We start from the raw sequence: 19,879 nt of genomic DNA on the forward strand, positions 1-19,879 counted from the left end.
GCAGGGACTTTTATAGAGGAAAACCATGCAATGAGGCAGGTCTAAGGTGGTGGAGAAGACATGGGAACTCACTTAGTTGGGCATGAGGTGGGACCAAACTATGGTCAACCAATGAGATTACAAGCTCCATTGCTCAGGTAAAATTGATTAAATCCAGTATCAAATGGGAAAGCGAATCATGTAGCAAGCGGGCACGAATATGGAACAGGGTCTCTTCCTGTTGGGGGTTGGGCTAGTGACTCATTTGAGCTCTTTCAAGTTGATTGATACTATTTAGGATATAAATCCCTAATGCCCATCCCTAGGGAAGTATGTAGCTGTGCTTCCTCTTTTTGTCTTGGTCTTCAGGTGTGACCCATATGGGAGTGTCTGTCTCTTCCAAGTTGCAAAGTCACCTTGTCTTCCACCTTGTCTCCTTGAGGGCCTGGCCCTGTCTAACTGCCTATAATATTTCTGTCTAACTCAACTGCCTGCAACACTCCCCCCTCTGAAGAAGTAACCCGAACTGCCATGAAGGAAATATGGGCGATGACCACTCTGGTTTTTTCAAGCTGAAATGGGTCATAGTTGTTGACCAGCAGTCAGATATATTCTTCAGAGGTTCTAACTAAAGGCCCTCAATAGACACCACATATTTTCATTACACCTTTGAATCTGAAGACAAAGGCAAAGAAACTATTAAACATACATTGGCCAAATAAAAACACTAGTCAGAACATTTTTTAGGCCCATTAGCAGAGATCTCTTAAATGTGGGGTTTAATCCTTTCATCTTCAATGGCCATTGGGTACTGTCTCAAACAAACTGGCCTTTCCTATTATTACTGGGGAACATGAATTACCGGGCATAGGAAAAACAGTATTTTCCCATTTGCAAGTGGGCTGGGTAACTACTGACAAATCTGTATAAGCAATCTATTGAAAGTTTAACAGGATTTCTCCTTATATTGGCAGTTAACATGGGTTCCCTCCGACTGAGAGGGAAGACACATGACCTAGGTAATGGCTTTGATGTGGCTGCTCAAATCCCCAATGCACTGGGGGTCAGAACGACATGCCTGGTTGATCTCTCCACATATTTTCTCTCCTTGACTATCTTCCACTTACGTAAATATTATAAAGCAGATTTTTAAGAAGTTACCAATAAATGATGTCCAAATTTTGCACTAAATAACCAATGTTAGTGTCTTCCATTCTAAGCTCTTTACTGTCCATACTTGAAAGCATTTCTTAATTAAAACATATTGGATAAATTAAACTAATATAACTTTTTCTGGTAGTTTAGAAAAAAGTGATTTTGATAGTCTACATATTTCCAAAGAGTCTACATATTTCACAGATTTACTAAGGAAATCTGTTTGTGATATAATTGCAAATAGAATATTCTTACTCTTGACTTCATTATAAAGAATCATTATAATCAGTAACAGTCATATTTTGACATTATAAATTTTTCAAAATTACTATATGGTGTTTAACTTTGGTTTAAAAAATTTAAGCACATCCACAAGAATACATAGTAGTATAAGCTATTAATGATTTATCATAGAATAGGTAACTTATTACATTTCTTCTTTTTTGCAACATTTTGATTAGAAACTTATAGAAATTGTTTACTCCATGTAAGAAAACAGGTTCTTTGTGGTTGCGTTTGGCATTTGTGGTTTGAACAGAATTGTAATGTGCATAACAATGGAATGAACTGCACGTGAGAAAGCCACGCTCACTGTCTCCCCTCTCCATTGAAACCCACAGACGCCTCGCTGGCAACGCTTTGACATACATTCCCAAGGGAGCATTCGCTGGCCTTTACAATCTTAAAGTCCTGTAAGTAAGAACGTGTTATTGTACATATATCTGGTTTTCGTGTCGCATGGCTGCTGATTCACTTGAAAAATGGGAGTGCCCTAATAAACTATTTAGATGCTTATGATAGCTCCTGTCAAAGCTACCTTCCCTGGGGCTGTAGAATCATAATATTCCTGGCTAAATTTGCATGTGAAAAATTAGTCTTTCCTTTGCTATCTCTAATATCTAAAATTATTCACTTCTAGATAACCATCCTAGGGCCAGGGATACAGCTCAGTGACACAAGTACCTCCTTGGCAAGCACAAGGTCCTGAATTCAATTCCCAGTATAAAAATAAATAAATAACCACTTTACCAAACTTCTAAGACTATTTCTCATTTCCTTTAAGTTAGGAAGCTAGGCAGCGTGTTTCAAATGATTATGACCAGGAATCCTTGTTTGGATCCCTGCTGACACAAGGAGATCATAGATTTATGTCCTTATAGTGCACTGAATAAGGACCCACTAAAACAAGTTTGTGCTCCACCTGCACACAGATGCAGAAGAGGTGAGTGCATGGCAAACACACTAATTGTTTAATTTAAATTTCAATTTAGTGTGAGGTATAAATATAGGCTTTCTTATTATGTAATGCCCAACTTCCTGATTTGTTCACTAGGAAACTCATAGTATTGGCAACCTCCTCCTTCTGGTGTCTACCACTTAGCCTTTCAGTTTTCTCTAAGCAGAAAAAAAAAAAAATCAATAATGCAAGTGGAAAGTGCCTTTAAGAAAATTTTGCCTCAATAAAAAAAATCCTGATTTTATTTCCTTTCTTTGATATAAAAGTCATTAACTCTAAAAAAAAAAACAGTTGGCTTATTTCTGCTTAATGAAAATTGCATTTTAGTGGACTGAAGAAGACATACTTTGAAAAAAAAAAAAAACAGTTAAAGTTAATAATTTGCTACAAGCAAAATTCCAAGGCAGAGCTATTATCTAGCCTGCCACGATGTTTGGGTTTGGTTTCCGTTCTCTTGTTTGGATCATTTATTTTTTCATTTATGTATTTGGTATAGGGTCTCACAGTGCAGCTCTGACTGGTAGTGATCCTCCTTGTTTTCCACCTCCCCAGCGCAGGGATCACAGGCATGTGCCACCATGGCTGGGCTTGGTAGCCAGCTCAATGTACCTGGGGTGGGGCTAGCATAGCATGGATCTTTTTTTTTTTTTTTTGTATTTTTTATTAATTTTAATGAGAAAGAAATAGCAATGAGGCAGTTTCAAAATTGGTCTGTAGGACAGTTACAATAATTAATACATTGCATACTGTTGTCTTCTTAGCAGTTTTTCAGGGTACAAGATGCAGGCATGATATCTTGCCTAAACTATTAGTACAAATCTTTCTTCTCATTGAACTAGTAGAAAGTAGCTGCATATCTATCCTATTTTGTATATACAGATATATATTTTTTTCACTACAAAATGGTCCTTCATTTATATCCCCTTTTTTGTTTTGTTTTGTCAGAGATGGGAATTCCATTGCCATTCAAATAGTGTAGGTCCGTGAATTAAGCAAATAACCCAATATAGTCCAGCAGTCTATAATAGTAATGGCTTATCAGCAGAACTGTCAATGTCAGAAGTTGTTGACTTGAGCCTTTTACAGGTCAGCATATTAATATGGCCCTAATTTTAATACCTCGTGGTTATACTTTTCCGCTGGGTGGCTAAGACCAAGATAAAGCAAGACCTATACAACAAAAAATGTACTTTTGTATCTGACAAGGTCAGTTAAGTCCCCTCAGGATTTATCCTGAAACCCTGTACCACAGTTTGTAGGTCCTTTGTCAGTGTCAGCCATGTGAATGAGTCACGACCATTGCTTGACAAATTTGCTCTCTCTAAAAGCCTAAAAGAACATTTTTCTCTCCACGTGACTCTCCTTAGGCACACTCTACATCACCAGTCACTCTCCTCTGTGGCCCCATAATCTCCTTGATCAGAAAATTTGGGACACCACTGAGTTACAGGATGTTACCGTACAGATTCTCCTATGTCCTGAGTCCTCACTGACCTTGAAGAGCTAGAGCCAAAATATTGTATTTTTATTAAGCAGAAACATTTGTAAGTCATCATGACATCAAATCCTAATGCTATTTCCCTTATTAGTCAAAGTCTGAGTTACAGCATGAGCTCCAGTGTACCTGCATCTTCATGGGCCCAGGAATGTATCTGTAACCGTTATCACAAAAGCCAGGTTCAGATAAGACACCTACAGTGGTGCTTCCTCCCGTCAGACTCTACACCATGAAAGATCTTAGTGCTATGAACTAAATTACACTTAAATCAATTACTTTACTTTGGTTAACACAGTGAACACTGAATGAGAGAGCACCTGTGGATATATCAGTGGGTCTCCAGTCATCACAAGTATATAAAATACTAATAAATTAGTATTTTATAAAATACTGTACGAATTAGACATAGCTCTTATAATCACATAGAAATGTAATTTTAAATCTTTAAGTTCTCATGATTGAATTCAAGTCATGTGTGATTTTTTCCCATTATTTATTTATTTATTTTTGGTACAATGAATCAAACTCAGGACCTTGCACTAGCCAGGCAGGTGCTATGCTGCTGACCTAACTCCCTGGCTGTATTACTACATTTTTAAACTTTCTATTGTATACTTCTGATTGCACTGTGTTTCTACTGAATATTTTCCCCCATATATTAAAAGTCCTTGAGGCTAAAGATGTCATCTGTCTTGGTCATTAGTATATCCCTAGCTCCTAATTCAGTGCCTCACTTATAAAAGACACTCAGGAAATATCTGTGAAAAAAAAAAAATGTTTTGGATTTACAACACAGAGAAAACAAGAGAGCTCTAGACTCAATATTTTCTTAATTTTGTTTATTAATCTAATGCTATATGTTTATTAATGGACTATCGTGTGCTATAGCAAAAATATGCTTCCATATCTGGTACTGACTTCTACCTAGAGACAAGTATTATTTACTCAGAATGCCCTGTGCATATTTTGCTGTGCCTTGTGGTACCTTTTGCTTGAACCCTAGAAAGTACCAGCTTAATGATTAAAACCTGAGAAGCGCAGGTGTCACAGTTTGCGTGCAGCTGGAGCTTGCCCCCCAGGAGTTCACCTACCAGCAGCTTGGCTCTAGTGAGGCATTTGTGTGGTGGAGCCTACAACATTGGGGCCTAGTGGAAGGACACTTCACCATCAGGAGTTCCCATCTCTGAAGGGATTGATGGATTTGTCTCCAGGACCCTGTCTTGGTCACTTTTTTGTTTTTGGAAAAAAAAAAAATACCCAAGACCCACAGTTTAAGAAGGAGAGGTTTATCTTGGCTCATGGTTTTCGGCGCACTCAGCCCAAGCCAAGCTTTTTCCAGTGCACCATAATATTGTGGAAAGACACAGCAAAAGAATGCCGCTCACCCCATGACAGCCAGAAAACAGGGAGACAGGAGGAGTCAGAGACCAAATATACCCTTCCAGCTCACATCCACAGTGACCCCCAACAGGCCCCATCTTCTATGACAAAGTCAACTCTAGACCCCCATGATGCAGTCGCCTTACAAACACGAGACATATAGGGAACAGTTTAAACTAAACCATAACACCCTGGTTAGTTTTGGAGAGAGAAAGCTGTTATAAAACGAGCAAATGTGGCCCCTGAATCTCTTTCATTTCCCATCTCATTGTGTGACTGCTCTTGAACCCACCCACTCCTACCCTTGTGATACCTCTCCAGAGTCTTGGACTCTCAATCTCCCAAACTGTGAGCTAAATAAACCTTTTACTTTATAAAGTTCCCAGACTCAGATATTTTGCTAGAGTTATACAAAACAGGCTAAGAAAATAACTTTTCTCTCAAGCTTAGCATTTAAACATGCCTTTTCACCAGAAAAAAAAATTTACTAGATGCTTTTTTATTCATTTCTAAATAAACAATATTTCTTGTCCTTTATGCAGTCAGCAAGTAGCCCTTTTGGCACTATGGGCAGTGTATCAGTCTCATACACAGTCAGAGGTTCCGCAAAGCCTGAGAGTGTAATATTCAAAGTGGCATTAAACAAAATATTTCTGAAAATACAAAGATCCATAAATACTGCCACAGATTGTGGATCAACATAGTGGAACCCAGACAATCATGTAGATCATCTCTGATTCTTAGGGAACTTATATGGAGACATGTGGGCCACATCCTATGAAGTGCAAGGGCTGATAGCACTTAGTGCAGCCCTGAGACTTGGCTGGGGCCTTGGTGCAGACTTGGCTTCCTCAGAGAGAGGAATAATTCAGAAAGACGATGACTCAGAAGCTGAAATGTGAAGTATGACCTGGAATTAGCCACACAAGTGAAATGTGGACTAAGGGAGTGATAAACCTACAGGCAGAGAGGCAGAAAAGCCCTGGGATGAAGAGGTAGTTCTAAGAAGTTTATGTGCCAGGAGATAAGGTAAAGCATATCTGAAGAAATACTTGGAGAAACAAAAGGGAATCCTGGCTACAGGCATCCCATGTATCATATCAAAAAAAAAAAAAAAAAAAAAAGAAGAAGAAGACATTATGGTGCTTGAGCATGACAAGGAGCCAAGGACAAGATACAAGAAATGTTCAGATGGCATGGTCAGCCTTGAGCTGGGTCACCACTGGGAGGAAGAGGGCTTGAGAAGAGCTAGATCCTCCTGGGAACTGAGTTCACACTGCAAGATGCCATCTTAAAGACTAATATTCAATGAGTGGACTTAAATTGGGAAGTGTCTTAAAACTACGCATTTGGGCATCAGGGCAGTGCTTCTCAACTGTGGAGGTTCCACTTGCTACACAGGTTTTGAAAAATCTCTGGGGGCATTTTTGGTTGTCTAGATGATTTTTTATTTCTTTATTCTTTAAATCTTTTTAAAAAATGTTTTATTTATTTGGTACAGGGCCTCACTGTGCAGCTCAGACTCATAGTGATCCTCTTGGCTCAGCCTCCCCAGTGCTGGGATTACAGGTGTGCACCACCATGCCCAGTTTCAGTGGCCAGCATGGCATGCAGTACCAGAGATCAAACCCAGGTCTTTGTGCTTGCCAAGCAGGTGCTTAGACTGCCAAGCTATCTCCCCATCCCCAGTTGTCTAGGTGACTGACCTCACGTAGAGTGCCCCATAACCCCAGTTAAAGAGAATTCTCCCACATCCTACTTTACTTCTGACTGTCCCTCCACTCCAAATATAAATCCATAGTACACCGAAAGGGTTCATGGGAAGTTCTCCATAAGCCTAATAATCTTTATAGGGAAGATTAAATAGAATAAACATATTCTCTCAAAATCATTGAATAATTAACTGAGTGTGTTCACCTCACCTATTCTTGGTACTGTAAGATTTAGTTTAAAATAGTGTTGTTAGTGTTATAGAATTACCACAAAAGCCACAAAACAAGGTATAAATATGTAACCCTATTAGCACAAAATTTCTTTGAAATATATATCATTAAATAAAGAGTAAAACAAGAAACACAGTGATCTCACTGAATTTAACCAACAAAGTTTGCTTTATAAATATGTCATATGGGTGCCTTTTACACTATGTGGAGCACAAGCATGGAAAATGTATGCTGTGACCCTTATGTAATGATTTATTTACTTAGGAGTGGTTGATTGATTTTTGAAGTCTTATTCTTTAACTACCTACCAGAGTCTACCACCTAGTTTTCTCTGAAGGCAGTTTGTCACAGTTTCTTTTTCTAAATCAATCTCAACTCACTGTGGTCTCAAGAAATCCTCCTGAAGTGCTGGAGAAGGAGTGTCTATCTCAGCATGCTGCGAAATTTCAAGCAGGTTTTCTGTGGTATCTTAATGCTATCTTGTCCTAGGACATAGGAAATTATCTTGACATTACTGTTAACTATAAGGAACACTCAGTTGTCAGAATACCCACGTTACTTATGCATATCACTTCATTTTCCATACTATAAAATTTTAATGTGTCTTGGTATATTTAATAGAGGTTATTCCCTTCTTTCTCTTGTAATATAAAAGTATAATCTGTTATCGCTCTGAAAGATCACTTTGGGGATTATTATTTTATTAGTCAGCTTTAATATTACAAGAAAGGGATTGTTTTGACTCGCAGTTTGGGAGATCTCACCCCATGGTCACTCGGCATCATCATGTAGGGCCTATGGCAAGGAAGGGAGCTCCTGTCAGAACAAAGCTGTCTACTCTGTGATGGCTAGAAAGGGAGGGAAGGAACAAAAGGGGAAAGAATGGAGGAAGGGAGAAGCAAGGAGGTGCCACTGGGGGCAAGAACCCCAACATCCTGTCCCAAAGCACATCCCCAATGACAACTTCTTTCTCCCAGGCCCTACCTCCTAGCAATTCCACTATTACCTGCCATACCACAGGCTGGAGATGAAGTCTTCAACTAATGAGACTGGGCGATCATTGCAGAGCCAAATCATGACAATTATCACTATAAATATTGCGCCTAATAAAAAAGTTATTGGTTTTACATCATAAAATTCTCAATGCAATGAAATTCTGAACCAGCCAGTCTTCAATAAATATTTATTTTCTTGTGCAAGCCATTCAGTCAAGGAATAGCTCCTCCTCCTGCCACCCCAGCAGCAAGATCAAAACCTCATGAAGGAGTTAGGTTAAAAAAAAAAAAGTCACAAGTAGCCAGAAAACCAGAATTCTCCCCTTCCCAGGTAGACCCACCATAGAACCTTGGTAGGTACCTGATGTCCTTACAAAAGACAATTAAGCAGAGGGAATACCTAAGAATGAGAGCAATAGTCACTAAATCTCTGCTGTACAACTTGTTTTCTCTCTCTGTTTTTCATTGTGCTTATATTTATCTAGTGCATTTGATGAGAGAGAGAGAGAGAGAGAGAGAGAGAGAGAGAGAGAGAGAGAATAAATTGTATAGGTAAAGCATAGGAAACTGTTTTATCATTTTTTATTCTTTTCTCCTTAAAGTAAAAGGGAAAGTTGTATGAAATAGTAAAAATTTTAAAGAAATTAATAAAGTATGAAGGCATCCTTTGTCTCTATATCAAGTGGTTTATTTTCTTTTCTTACTCATACATGAATGATGAAAGTGAAGCTAAATGCCTATACCACATTCAGGGCATAGTACATTCTGCCTGCATTTTCTGTGTTCAGTAATGGGTATTGGCAAAAGAAATTAGCAGCCATGTGAATGCTTTCAGTTTTCATTGCACCCTGTAGCACCATAAATCCTTTGTTTTGTCTCCACTGAAGTATCTCAAACAAAAACAGAATTTTCTAATTAACTCACCGGAGACTTATAAGGATATAATGGAGATAACTTGTTCTTGGTTTGTCCCTTAAAAGTAATTAAACAAAAGTTCTTTGTTTAGAAATAGATCAGAGTTCAATATATACTTTTAAAGTTATGTTTTTGGTATTTTGCTAGGACCAGTAGTTGAAAACTTAAGTCTCTGAGGGGCAGTTTGGAGGGGGGGTGGCTTTAAAATTTATCAGTATTAAAGTTCATTTAAGTACTATTTTCTGAAGACAGATACAGAAAGCAAGTGAGAAATTTTGCAACTGTTCAGTAAAGGAAAGCTGTTTAAATATCTCTTATCCTCTACTCCAATTTTCCAAATATCTTGTAAAAACCACATCTTAAGAGTTTTAATATTTATTTTAGCAAAATATAGGACAATTTGATGTATGCTTTGTACTAGTAATATATTACCTATAAAGTTTCAACTTCAGTTAATTTCATTAGCTATGTTATCATTTAGTTTATCACAAAATTAGATAATTACTCAGAAAAAGGTTTGCTAACTTAAAATTAGATAGTAAACTGAAAAAAGTGCCGAAATATAAACTTCTACTATTCAGTTAAGTTATGTAAATTATGGAATTAAACTTGCATGTTTTTTCAAGTTGCAATTTTCTTAATTCCCTAATTGGCAAGAGAAGTACAAGAGCTCTTTGAGACTTAATTGTATTCATAATGAACCAATATTCTTGCGACATTTGATTTGCAAAATTTTGATTGAATTCAAATTTAACAAAATGAAATAAGTCAAGTAAAACTCCTAGACTACAATGACAGCTATGTTCCTTAGAAAGTAGAATCTCTGCCATAAGAAAAACCTAAATTTCATGATCTCCAAATATTTTTGTGCCTTATTGGTATATAAGCCTATTTATATATGTGAAAGTATCATAAGTATTCATATTTTAATCATCAAACATCTTTTCCATAATGTAACATTGTTCCCATTACTCAGATAAAAGTCTAAGGGGGAGGCAAGTTGGTCTGCACAGCGAGACTTAAAGCCTAGTCCTTGTCTCCTAGTCCTTGTCTCCTAGTCCTTGTCTCCTAGTCCTTGTCTCCTAGTCCTTGTCGTCTCCTAGTCCTTGTCTCCTAGTCCTTGTCTCCTAGTCCAAATGAGGCCTTAGTTTAGTTGAAAAGGTTCTATTAGCAGTGACACAGCATGGGGTGTTTCTCACCACATGGTGCCCAGCTCAGCCTTCCTGACATCATATGAGAACTTAGAAGTTCAAATTCTTGGGGCCGAGGAGCTAGCTCAGTAGAATAAGTGCTTACCTGGCAAGTGGAAGGGCCTGAGTTCAATCCCCCTGTTCTGCCAAAAAAAAAAAAAAAAAATTCTTGGGCCCCCACCCATAAAGATCAGGATCCATGGAAGGTAAGGCCCAGACATCTATATTTTATCAAGATTTCCAATGGATTCTAATGGGCCCTAAAGCTTGAGAATAAATGGTACAGAGTTTTGTTTTTCTCTGGCTCAGTTTAATGTCACACGCAGAGCAATCTCACAGTGTCTAGGGTTTGTTTGTCTTGGGGGATGGAGTTTGGGTTTTGTTGGTTTGCGGCACTGGGCCAGAAACGGGACTTCACTCAAGCAAATCCTCCACAACTGGTCTACATTCCCAGCTATGTCATCAATTTTGAGTAAGGGTTTATTGGGGTATATAAAAAAGACCAGCCGTTACTGAGTGCTTACTACATAGCAAGTATTGTTCTATGTGCTTTCGCTCCTTGAGTCATCAAACAGGCCCTGTGAGATGGGTCTCCCTGCTCCTCACGGAGGCATGGAGCGCTGGGGTGATCTCCTGGCGTCTCTAGGAGATGCGGGGTGGTGTGTCGCTTACATTCTTGTTGCTGAGGCGTAGCACCTGACACCCACAGCTCTCAGGAGGAAAGGCTTGACTCACAGTTGCTGAAGACGCCGACCATAGTCAGCACAGTCCACGGCAGAAGGGCGAAGAGAGGAGACAGAGCCCATGGCAGAGTGGCTGGAGCAGAGAGAGCAAACGAGACAGAAGAGGGAGGCGGAACCTTCCAGCCACGCCCCCGCCCTTTACCCCCTCGCTCAGCCAGGCTTTACCTCACACATATTCAGCTATAAAGCTATCAGTGGATCCCCTCGTGATCCCATAACCTCCTAAAAGCTCCCTCATGAGCGCATGAGGCTCTGGGGGGACATCTATACATAAACCACAACAGATAAGCACCAGGAAGAGGGGGAACTTGAGAACGCATGCCCTTCGGCATTCCATACACCGTAGGACCTCAGGACTCGTGCATCTAGCAAGTACTCATTAACGGAACGCTGTGCGATGCAACCAGGAGTGCAGCAAGCTTTGGAGTTGCATGCCTAGAGTGGGATCAACCAGTCACTCAATCAAAATGCCTTTCATGGGGCTGGCGAGATAGCTCAGCAGACTAAAGCACCTGCTTAGGCACGCTTAGGCAAGCACAGGGACCGCGGTTCAATCCCCAGAACCACATGCCACGCCAGCCCCTCCCCCAGGGCAGGTTGAGCCAACCAGAGTTTAGTCGCAGTGGCGCGCACCTGTAATCCCAGCACTGAGGAGGCTGAAAGCTGGAGGATCCCCAGGAGTCAGAGCTGCCTACTGAGGCCCTCTAACAATGAAATACATTTTTTTTTTAAAGTGCATTTCACTGCGTGGCAAGCACCAAGTCCTGAGTTCGATTTACAATACCTCTCCCCCAAAAGAAATTTCAATTATAGATGAGACTCTAGGCAAATTGTTTCTGAACTCCAAATGTGTGTTTGTGGCCTAGTAAGTTGAAATGTTTCTTTAAGGTTTGTTTTCCCGAAATAGTCTTCTGCCCCAGGCTTACATGGAACATGAAATACTACAGAAAAAAACATGCTGCGAGATTATTATGCCATAAAAATTTATAAAGAGGTAGCAAAATATAAGGAATCTAGCTGGAATTTTTCCATACTATGTTCCCATTAACAATGATATATTTTTATTTCACTGTGGCCAGGTGTTTTCATTCTGTAGTTTCCGTGTTCTGAAAAACACTTTTCCATCGAGGAGAGCAAAGGCTCAAATACTTTACCAAAAATAAATCAGTTTATGTCAAAATATGGCTGTACTCAAGAAGGAAGAAGGCCTTCAATAGCCTCCTACTCTTGTTTGTGTTTTATTTTATGTACACAACCACCATAGTGTCCCTTTAAAATCTAGAAAAGACAACAACTCTTGTTGCATAGGTCCTGCTTTACCTTGGTCTTAACCATCCAGCAGAAAAGTATAAAAACGAAATATAAGAAGTAAAGCCATGCTGTTATGTTGAGCTGTAGGGGACTCAGGTCAACAATTTCTGACATTGCCAGTGAAGCAGAAGACCCAATACTATTATGGGCTACTGGACTCTTTTAGAATGTTTTACTGAGTTTACACGCTTACAATATTCAAATAACAGAACTAAATAAGAAAAGGGGATACAGATGAATGTCCATTTTGTATCTGTGTATTCAAAGTGGTTAGGATAGATATATAGTTACATTCTCTTAATGAATAGAGGGATTTGTTCTAATGGTGTTTGTAAATAGGATATCATGTCCGCATCTTATACAGCAATTAACCCCTAGGAAGAATGTAGGCAATGTGTTAATTATTGAAACTGTCCTACTAATTTGGTTTGAAACTGTCTCATTGCTATTTGTTTCTCAAAATTATGGAAAAAAATAAAAATAAAAAATAAAATCTAGAAAAGACAGAGAATAGGAAGTAAGGAGAGAGGTTTTTCCCAAATGGAAAGGTGATCGAGAGACAGAAGGAAGGGCTAGCCAGATAGCTCAGTGGACTAAAGCTGCAGGGACCAGGGTTCAATCACTGGCATGTTGTGCTGGCCTCACCCCTGAAGCATGCTTAGTTGGCGATTGAGATGGCGTGGTGGCACGTGCCTGTAATCCCAGCGCTTGGGAGGCTGAAAACAGGAGGATCACTACGAGTCCAATCTATGTGGTGAGACCATGCAGTCCCTTTACTAAATACATAAAACATAAAAAAGAGATAGAAGGAAAGGGAATGAAAGAAGAATTAAGATGTGTTTTGTGCATGTACTAACTCCCCATAAGGAACAGAATCATGATGGACTGCAAACATGTACTAATAAAAAATAAAAACTGGAAAAAGTATGTATCTGTAAGTCCAAATTGTTTCTCCAATTATTTCTCTCAGTAGAGGTTTCTCACTGCACTTACAGTGTTGTCGTTGCCTGTAAGGGAGAGGCCTCGGGTCCCCTCCCCTGGTCCAGTCCTCCTGCCCACACTCCTTCCTCCTCAGCCCTTATTGGTTCTCTGCTGCTCCTTGAACAGGTCAAGCAAGCCCCAGCCCCAGGCCCTTTGCAGCTGCTCTTCCTGCTTGCTCAGTAACTCTTTCCAGATGTTCATGAGATTTGTTCTCTGACTGTCTCTATGCAAGTAGAATCTCCTCAGAACCTTCCCTGAAGCACCTTTAAAATACAAATTTGACCCCATTACTGGCTATCCCAAATCTATGTTTTTCTTTTTGTCCTTAGGACTTTCACTTGTCTCTTGTTATGTATTCATTTGTTTATTTTTAATTACCTGCACTCCCCAAGGGAAGATAAGCTCCTCAGGAAGCAAGACTTTGATATTGTGCTGTCTTTCTTGTTCCTGTGACAAGGCATGGCACTGTGATATAATAGCTATTGTTAATTATTATTAATTTTCTTGAACATTTTTGTTTGTTTTAATATTCAGGATGCTACAGAATAATCAGCTAAGACAGGTACCCACAGAAGCGTTGCAGAATCTGCAAAGTCTTCAGTCTCTGTAAGTAGTGATCAAATTGCAAAACGTTCAAATTTGAATTCAGTAAAGCATGGAAGTGTCCAGTTGATTATTTCACTTGTCAGTTTATTGATGGTCATGCCAAATGACCTGTGAGATCCATTTCAGCATCAATTCTTCATTTTCTTATTAATCACTATATGAGGGGGCCCAGTACTGGAGCTTGAGGTTTTGGGGAGCCTACAATCAAAAAGCTTCCTTCATGCACAGTGGTGTCTTGAGGCAAAGCGTCTCTTCCTCAATCCTGTCCGACATTCTCTTAACATTTTTGTTTCTGAATTCAAAAGGAAAATAATACTTTTTAAATAGAAAACATGGATATCACATCTAGATATCTTGACATCTTAAATTTATTTAAGTTTTTAAGTTGAGCTGGTTTGTCATCAGATTTTACTGAGTCAAATAAAGACTATTTCACATTTGGCATAGACATTAGGGATGTTCAAATCAGGAAACTAAGACCTCTCGGCCTGTCCTGGTGCACTTGTACTACTGACCATTTCTACAAACCAAGAGCTTCATCATCACCTTAGCAAGTCTTAGTCACAAATAATCCCACAATCCTCATATAACTTAAATTCATATATTAAACTCTCTCTCTCTCTCTTTGTCTTTCTCTCTCTCTCTCTCTCTCTCTCTCTCTCTATTTCTCCCTATCTCTGCCTGCCTGTTTATACCTCTCTCTTTCTCTCCCTATCTCTGTGGGTCTCTCTGTCTCTGTCTGTTTCTCTCTCTGTCTCTGTTTCTTTCTCTGTCTCTCTGTTTCTCTCTATTTCTCTCTGTTTCTGTTTCTGTGTGTCTCTGTCTGTTTCTCTGTCTCTGTTTCTCTCTCTCTCTGTCTGTCTCTCTCTGTCTCTGTCTCTCTCTGTCTCTGTCTGTCTGTCTGTCTGTCTCTCTCTCTCTCTCTCACACACACACACATATGTGCACACACACACACTTAAACACACAGTACTCCATATAGTCTGATGTTCCCTACTTTGAATCCATGCCTTGTTCAGAGGTTTCCATCCCACCCCCAACACACTGGTTATAACTAACCACTGAGAAAATAAAAATAAATTATTTCTAACAAAAAGATCTTTCTCGGCAGCTACATGTTTTGGAACTTTAACTGGGAGCAATTGTTTTTGGTGATTACTTGGTAAGTCTGTGGTACAGCTATTCTGTTAGGAAATTTTCTCATTAGAATGGGTAAGTGTTTAAAACATATTGCATGAATCCTGATATGCGCAAGTGAAGCATGTACTCTAATAATACACTTGAGGTCATTCTCAGTCAAACAAATGACTCTGATCTTGAATGCTCGGGGAAAGAAATGCATCTTTTAAAGGCAAATGAACATTGCAGTGTGGAGTTGAAATTTTCCACAAAGAATTCATCAGTGAATAGAAGCCATCGGTTAAGAATAACATACAATTTGCTTGATGCTTTTTACTGGGGTGACTCAAAAGAATGGGGAACATGAGATTTGGAGGTGATACTTTCATCCTTTGATTTTTTTTTTTTTTTTAATGAAAGGAAATCTGTGCTTGAGATCATTTTAACCTTTTTTACTCCAGTCAAACAAAATGACTTCCTCGGTTTTCAGCAGTCTATAGATAAACAGGCCCACAAGAGCCCCTTTGTAGCATGGGATGGGCCTGTTGCATTTCCAGGAGCTCCTTAATGACATGACAGTATCACTCCTCTTTTGTTGAAAAGCCTTACCTGAAGGAAAGAAGCAGCAGCTGAGAAGTAGAATAGCCTTACGTTGGGCTCTCTGTAAAGGCACGGGATCTACGGGCTAAAGAGAATTTGAGATAATGGCAGTGGGCAATAAGAACTTCAAACAGCTGGGAGGCAGACAGGAGATAGGAGGATAAGAGTTTGTAACTAAAGCCCCTATCAGCTATAGAAGATCACAAACAGAAGTGAACTCTTTGAGAAAGAGAAAACCATGAATCTTTTGTTCGCTTGAATCGGGTGAGACTTTGATAAAGGTGTTCAGATTTAATTTCTTGCAGTCTAGATATTTACTGTTCACCAGGTGTTTCCAGTGTTTGGTTTCTGATTCCCAAAAAGAATTGTGTTTTGAAACCTTATAAGTGTATAAATATACATACACAAGTGTGTGTTACGGGTGTTCATTGTCTAGTGTGACACTTACCTTATCCAAACTGAAACATCCGGAGACACCCAGCCTCCAGTCGACATTGGATGGTCTCGAGTGGGTTACGTAATGTTTGTCAGGGTTTCTTTTGTCCGGAGCACACAAAACCAGTTTGAGATATGAGGCATTGGCAATGTGTGCTGGTGTGCCACTTTTTCTCACTGATATTTTTTATACTACTTTGATATAAGAAGACATCCAAAAACACTACAGTCTAAAAATGCATTCATTTTCCTACAAATGACTCAAATGTGCCTTTCTTTCTTCATTGTGTATAAAGTCACTTTTTAATTTATCCATTCATCTGTTGATAATTCAGGGTCACTTATGGGGGAATGGACACACCTTGAGACAAAGTGAAATAAATCAGACACACACTCTTAAATCTTAAATACCTGAGGTTTATCTTATATGAGAAACCCAAAGTATAAATAGATGAAAGAGTGAAATAAACAGCAGGTAAAATGAAGCAGGAGGACAGATCTGCAAATGGTAAGGGTCCAATAGGGACAGAAGAAAGGGAAGACAAAGTGAAGGTGAAAAGAATTAAAATGTGCTGTGCATGTGCACCACTTCCCCAAGAAGGATGTAATCATTTCCTCCAAATTTGTACTAATAAAAATAAATTTCAAAAATATTTTGAAGTATTAAAAACATAAATTGAAGCCCAAGTCCTGCAGGCTGTCATGCCTGTTGAGGACGCCTTCTCCCTTGGACGCACAGCAGGCCAGTTTTGGAGGCTTGGGACATAGCAAGCCCCTTTAAAGTTTCACCATTACCTCAGATTTAAAATGTTTAGCTGGATTTGTCCTGCTTCTTTGAAGCAGTTCAAAAAATAAATAAATAAAATAAAAACTTTAGTATTGAATTTAACTGTCATCATAAACACACATCCCACATCCATTCTCTACTACATTCCACGCTCTTCTTCAGTCTTTGTGCTGTCGGCATCAGCGGGAGTAACGGCAAGGGTAGCATCGCCTCCTGCACACATCCGGCACCTGGAAGACTGTTCACCTGCCTTTCTCATCTCGAACCACAGCCAACACTGAGGTGGTCACTTGGCCTCTGTACTGCACAATTCCTTCCTCCATTGTGTTGACTTCGCTCTATTTTTTTCCTGCTTTACTGTTTTTCTTGTGTTGTACATTCACTCTGCAAGAAGCACGCTGCACTTGCCAGGGTCCGTGTGCTCGGCGCCCCCAGGCCTGCCTGGCCCATAACTTTCTGCAGGGTGCTTCTCAATGTTGGCTGCAAAGGATCCTCTGGAAAGTACCAAAACTCCAGCAGCACCCCGGAACTATTACATTCAGCATCTCTGAGGATGGGGCATGAGTCTTGGCATATTTATACTTTAATACTGCATATATACTTCACTGTATCTCAAAGTGAAGATTAGGAAGCTGATGTCTTGCTGCATTCTCTACAATCCATCCTTTGCCTAAGCTGATGCTGTAGTTAGAATATAAAGTTAGGCATTGCCTTGTTTTTCATTGAAAACAGTTCTCATCTGCCCATTAATACCTCTGATAATCTAGGGAAGATAAAGAGGTCACCTGGTACATTTTGCTGCCACTCAGATGTGATCTGTAGACCAGCCACACCAGCACCACCTGCTGTGCAGCACCTGCAGCTCAGGTTGGGCTGTCTTAATACAAATCTTCATTTTAACAAAATCCTAAGTGGTTTGTGTACAAAAATGTATTTACAAAATTAAAATGGTAGGGTTGTGTTGCACTAACCACCTGGTCAAAAAAGTAAAAATGGAGAGCTGCGGAAACAAGTCACGTGCTTTCATGGAAATAGGTCACATGCTTCCATGGCTCCACCCATATAGGCTTGGCTTTATTGAATGTTTTTTTTTTTTAAATGTATTTAGTACAGGGTTTCACTACACAGATCGGACTCATAGTGATTCTCCTGTTTTCGGCTTCCCAAGTACTGATATTACAGGAGCGCGCCACCACGCCCAGTCTCAGTTGCCATCTCAGCGTGTCCTGAGGGCAGGGTCAGCTCGGCATGCTGGGGATTGAACCCTGGTCCCTGCATCTACCTAAGCAGGTGCTTTAGTCCACTGAGCTATCTGGCCAGAACTTGAATGAGTTTTAAGAAACCTGACACATTGCAATTGGTAACATTGCTGTGAGGAAGAGACAAATTGTACTCAAGTTTCAAAGCATTGATTTTCTACTGACTCCATATAAACCAAAAACTATATTCATAATGAAAGCACCTAGGTACGTTTGTGTTTTTTAACTCGCCCCGATGCTTACATGATGCTTACCGATTGCTGAAGAATAGAGTTCAGGACCATGTGCCAGAGGCCAGCAGTAGCCCAGAGCCTGACCCTGTGCTGTGTGTACGCTTGGCTTCTGACATGCCAATGGCCGCCCAGACACCAACTGGATACGTTGTAATGTAATCAAATGTAACCTAATTTCCTTTCTGTTTTTGGATGGGAATGAGGAATGTAATCAGAATTCACAGTGAATTATATTACACCAAGAAACTTTTGGCATTGTAGACATTTAAAGACTAGGGTCAGATTACAGCGATTTGATGGGAACTCAAAACCTAACCCTCCCATACCCTCTTACCCTTGTATTAATAGTTTAAAAAATCAATCTATGAAAAGATTGATTAACTGCCTGACATGTGATGGTCATTAATAAATTTCAAACATCTCACTGTCATTTGTGCAGTTCAGGATGACCAAACAATTACACATTCATGTTTGTCCAATTAACCAAAGAGTTAGTGGTTCTCCTTCCAAGTGTGCACTAGCGAAGCTAATTGTGGAATATGCATAATCACAAGACAGTGGTTGGCAAATAGAAAATGAAAGGAGAATGAAATATGTGCTAATTATCGTCTCTATTTCCCAATTAGCAAATATGCATCTTCAGAATGCAAAGCATAGCTGAAACCCAAGTGGAACGCGTAACCCCTGCCTGGAGCACAGTGTGCTCAGATGTCTTGGAATAGCACGATGAGGGCTGCAGATCTCACCCTCGGCCCTGTGAAATGTCAATACCCTTATCTAGACCCTTCACAGTAGACTTGTGCTTGTATATCAGTCAAAAAAAAAAAAAAAGCACTGCAAATAGATGAAGGAGAGGTGTAGGTCTCGACGTACAGAGTAGAAGTAAGGGTAGCCTAGGACCAGCAGCAATTCCCCCTTGCTGATGACCAAGAGTCTGTTGGGTTTGAGACCCAGTGTGTAGGAAGCGGAATCATAAAGAAAAAATGAGATAACCAAGAGGAGAAGCTTAAAGGATCAGTGGGGCTTTTGAAAAATTATTTGGGGTGGGGTATTGCTCAGAGATAGAGTGCTTCCAAATAAGCTTCAGAGAGAAAGGTCACACTCTACAGAATAAAAATCTACCGTAGTTTTAGTTTAGGAATTTTGCAGGGCATTTCTCTTTTTTTATTTTAAGGAGAAAAAAAATAAATAACAAGAATAAAGATAAAGTCAAAGCACCATAAGACAATAGAAGTGGTGCAGAATTTCAAAACAAGCACAAGAGATCAACAATGGTTGTTGTATTACATATTGTTATCATCAAATTTGTTGCTCAGACTGCCAGTTACAGGCATGAAAATTTGTCAAACAGTTAAAATATTAACTCTTCCTTTCCATAAACCTTTTTGTTTTTCATTGTTCTTTTTGTTTCTTAAATTTATTTTAAAGAAAGTATGAAAATAATAGAGAGGATATAAGAAAAATACACTTTTTTTTTTTTTTGGTGGAACCAGGGATTGAACTCAGACCCTTG

At 39.5% G+C, this 19,879-nt stretch overlaps 1 protein-coding gene across 1 annotated transcript in view; it reads left to right on the plus strand.

Annotated features, from left to right (window-relative positions):
* The window catches only part of Lgr5 (leucine rich repeat containing G protein-coupled receptor 5), a 78,543-nt gene that overhangs the window by 18,303 nt on the left and 40,361 nt on the right, over window positions 1-19,879 (plus strand). The window contains exons 2-3 of the mRNA XM_004632215.3: window positions 1,755-1,826; window positions 13,862-13,933. Coding sequence (XP_004632272.1) covers window positions 1,755-1,826; window positions 13,862-13,933 — 144 coding nt within the window. The remainder of the gene's footprint in view (window positions 1-1,754; window positions 1,827-13,861; window positions 13,934-19,879) is intronic.

Source organism: Octodon degus, unplaced genomic scaffold (assembly GCF_000260255.1).
Source record: "Octodon degus isolate 3935 unplaced genomic scaffold, OctDeg1.0 scaffold00047, whole genome shotgun sequence".
Lineage (NCBI taxonomy): Eukaryota > Metazoa > Chordata > Mammalia > Rodentia > Octodontidae > Octodon > Octodon degus.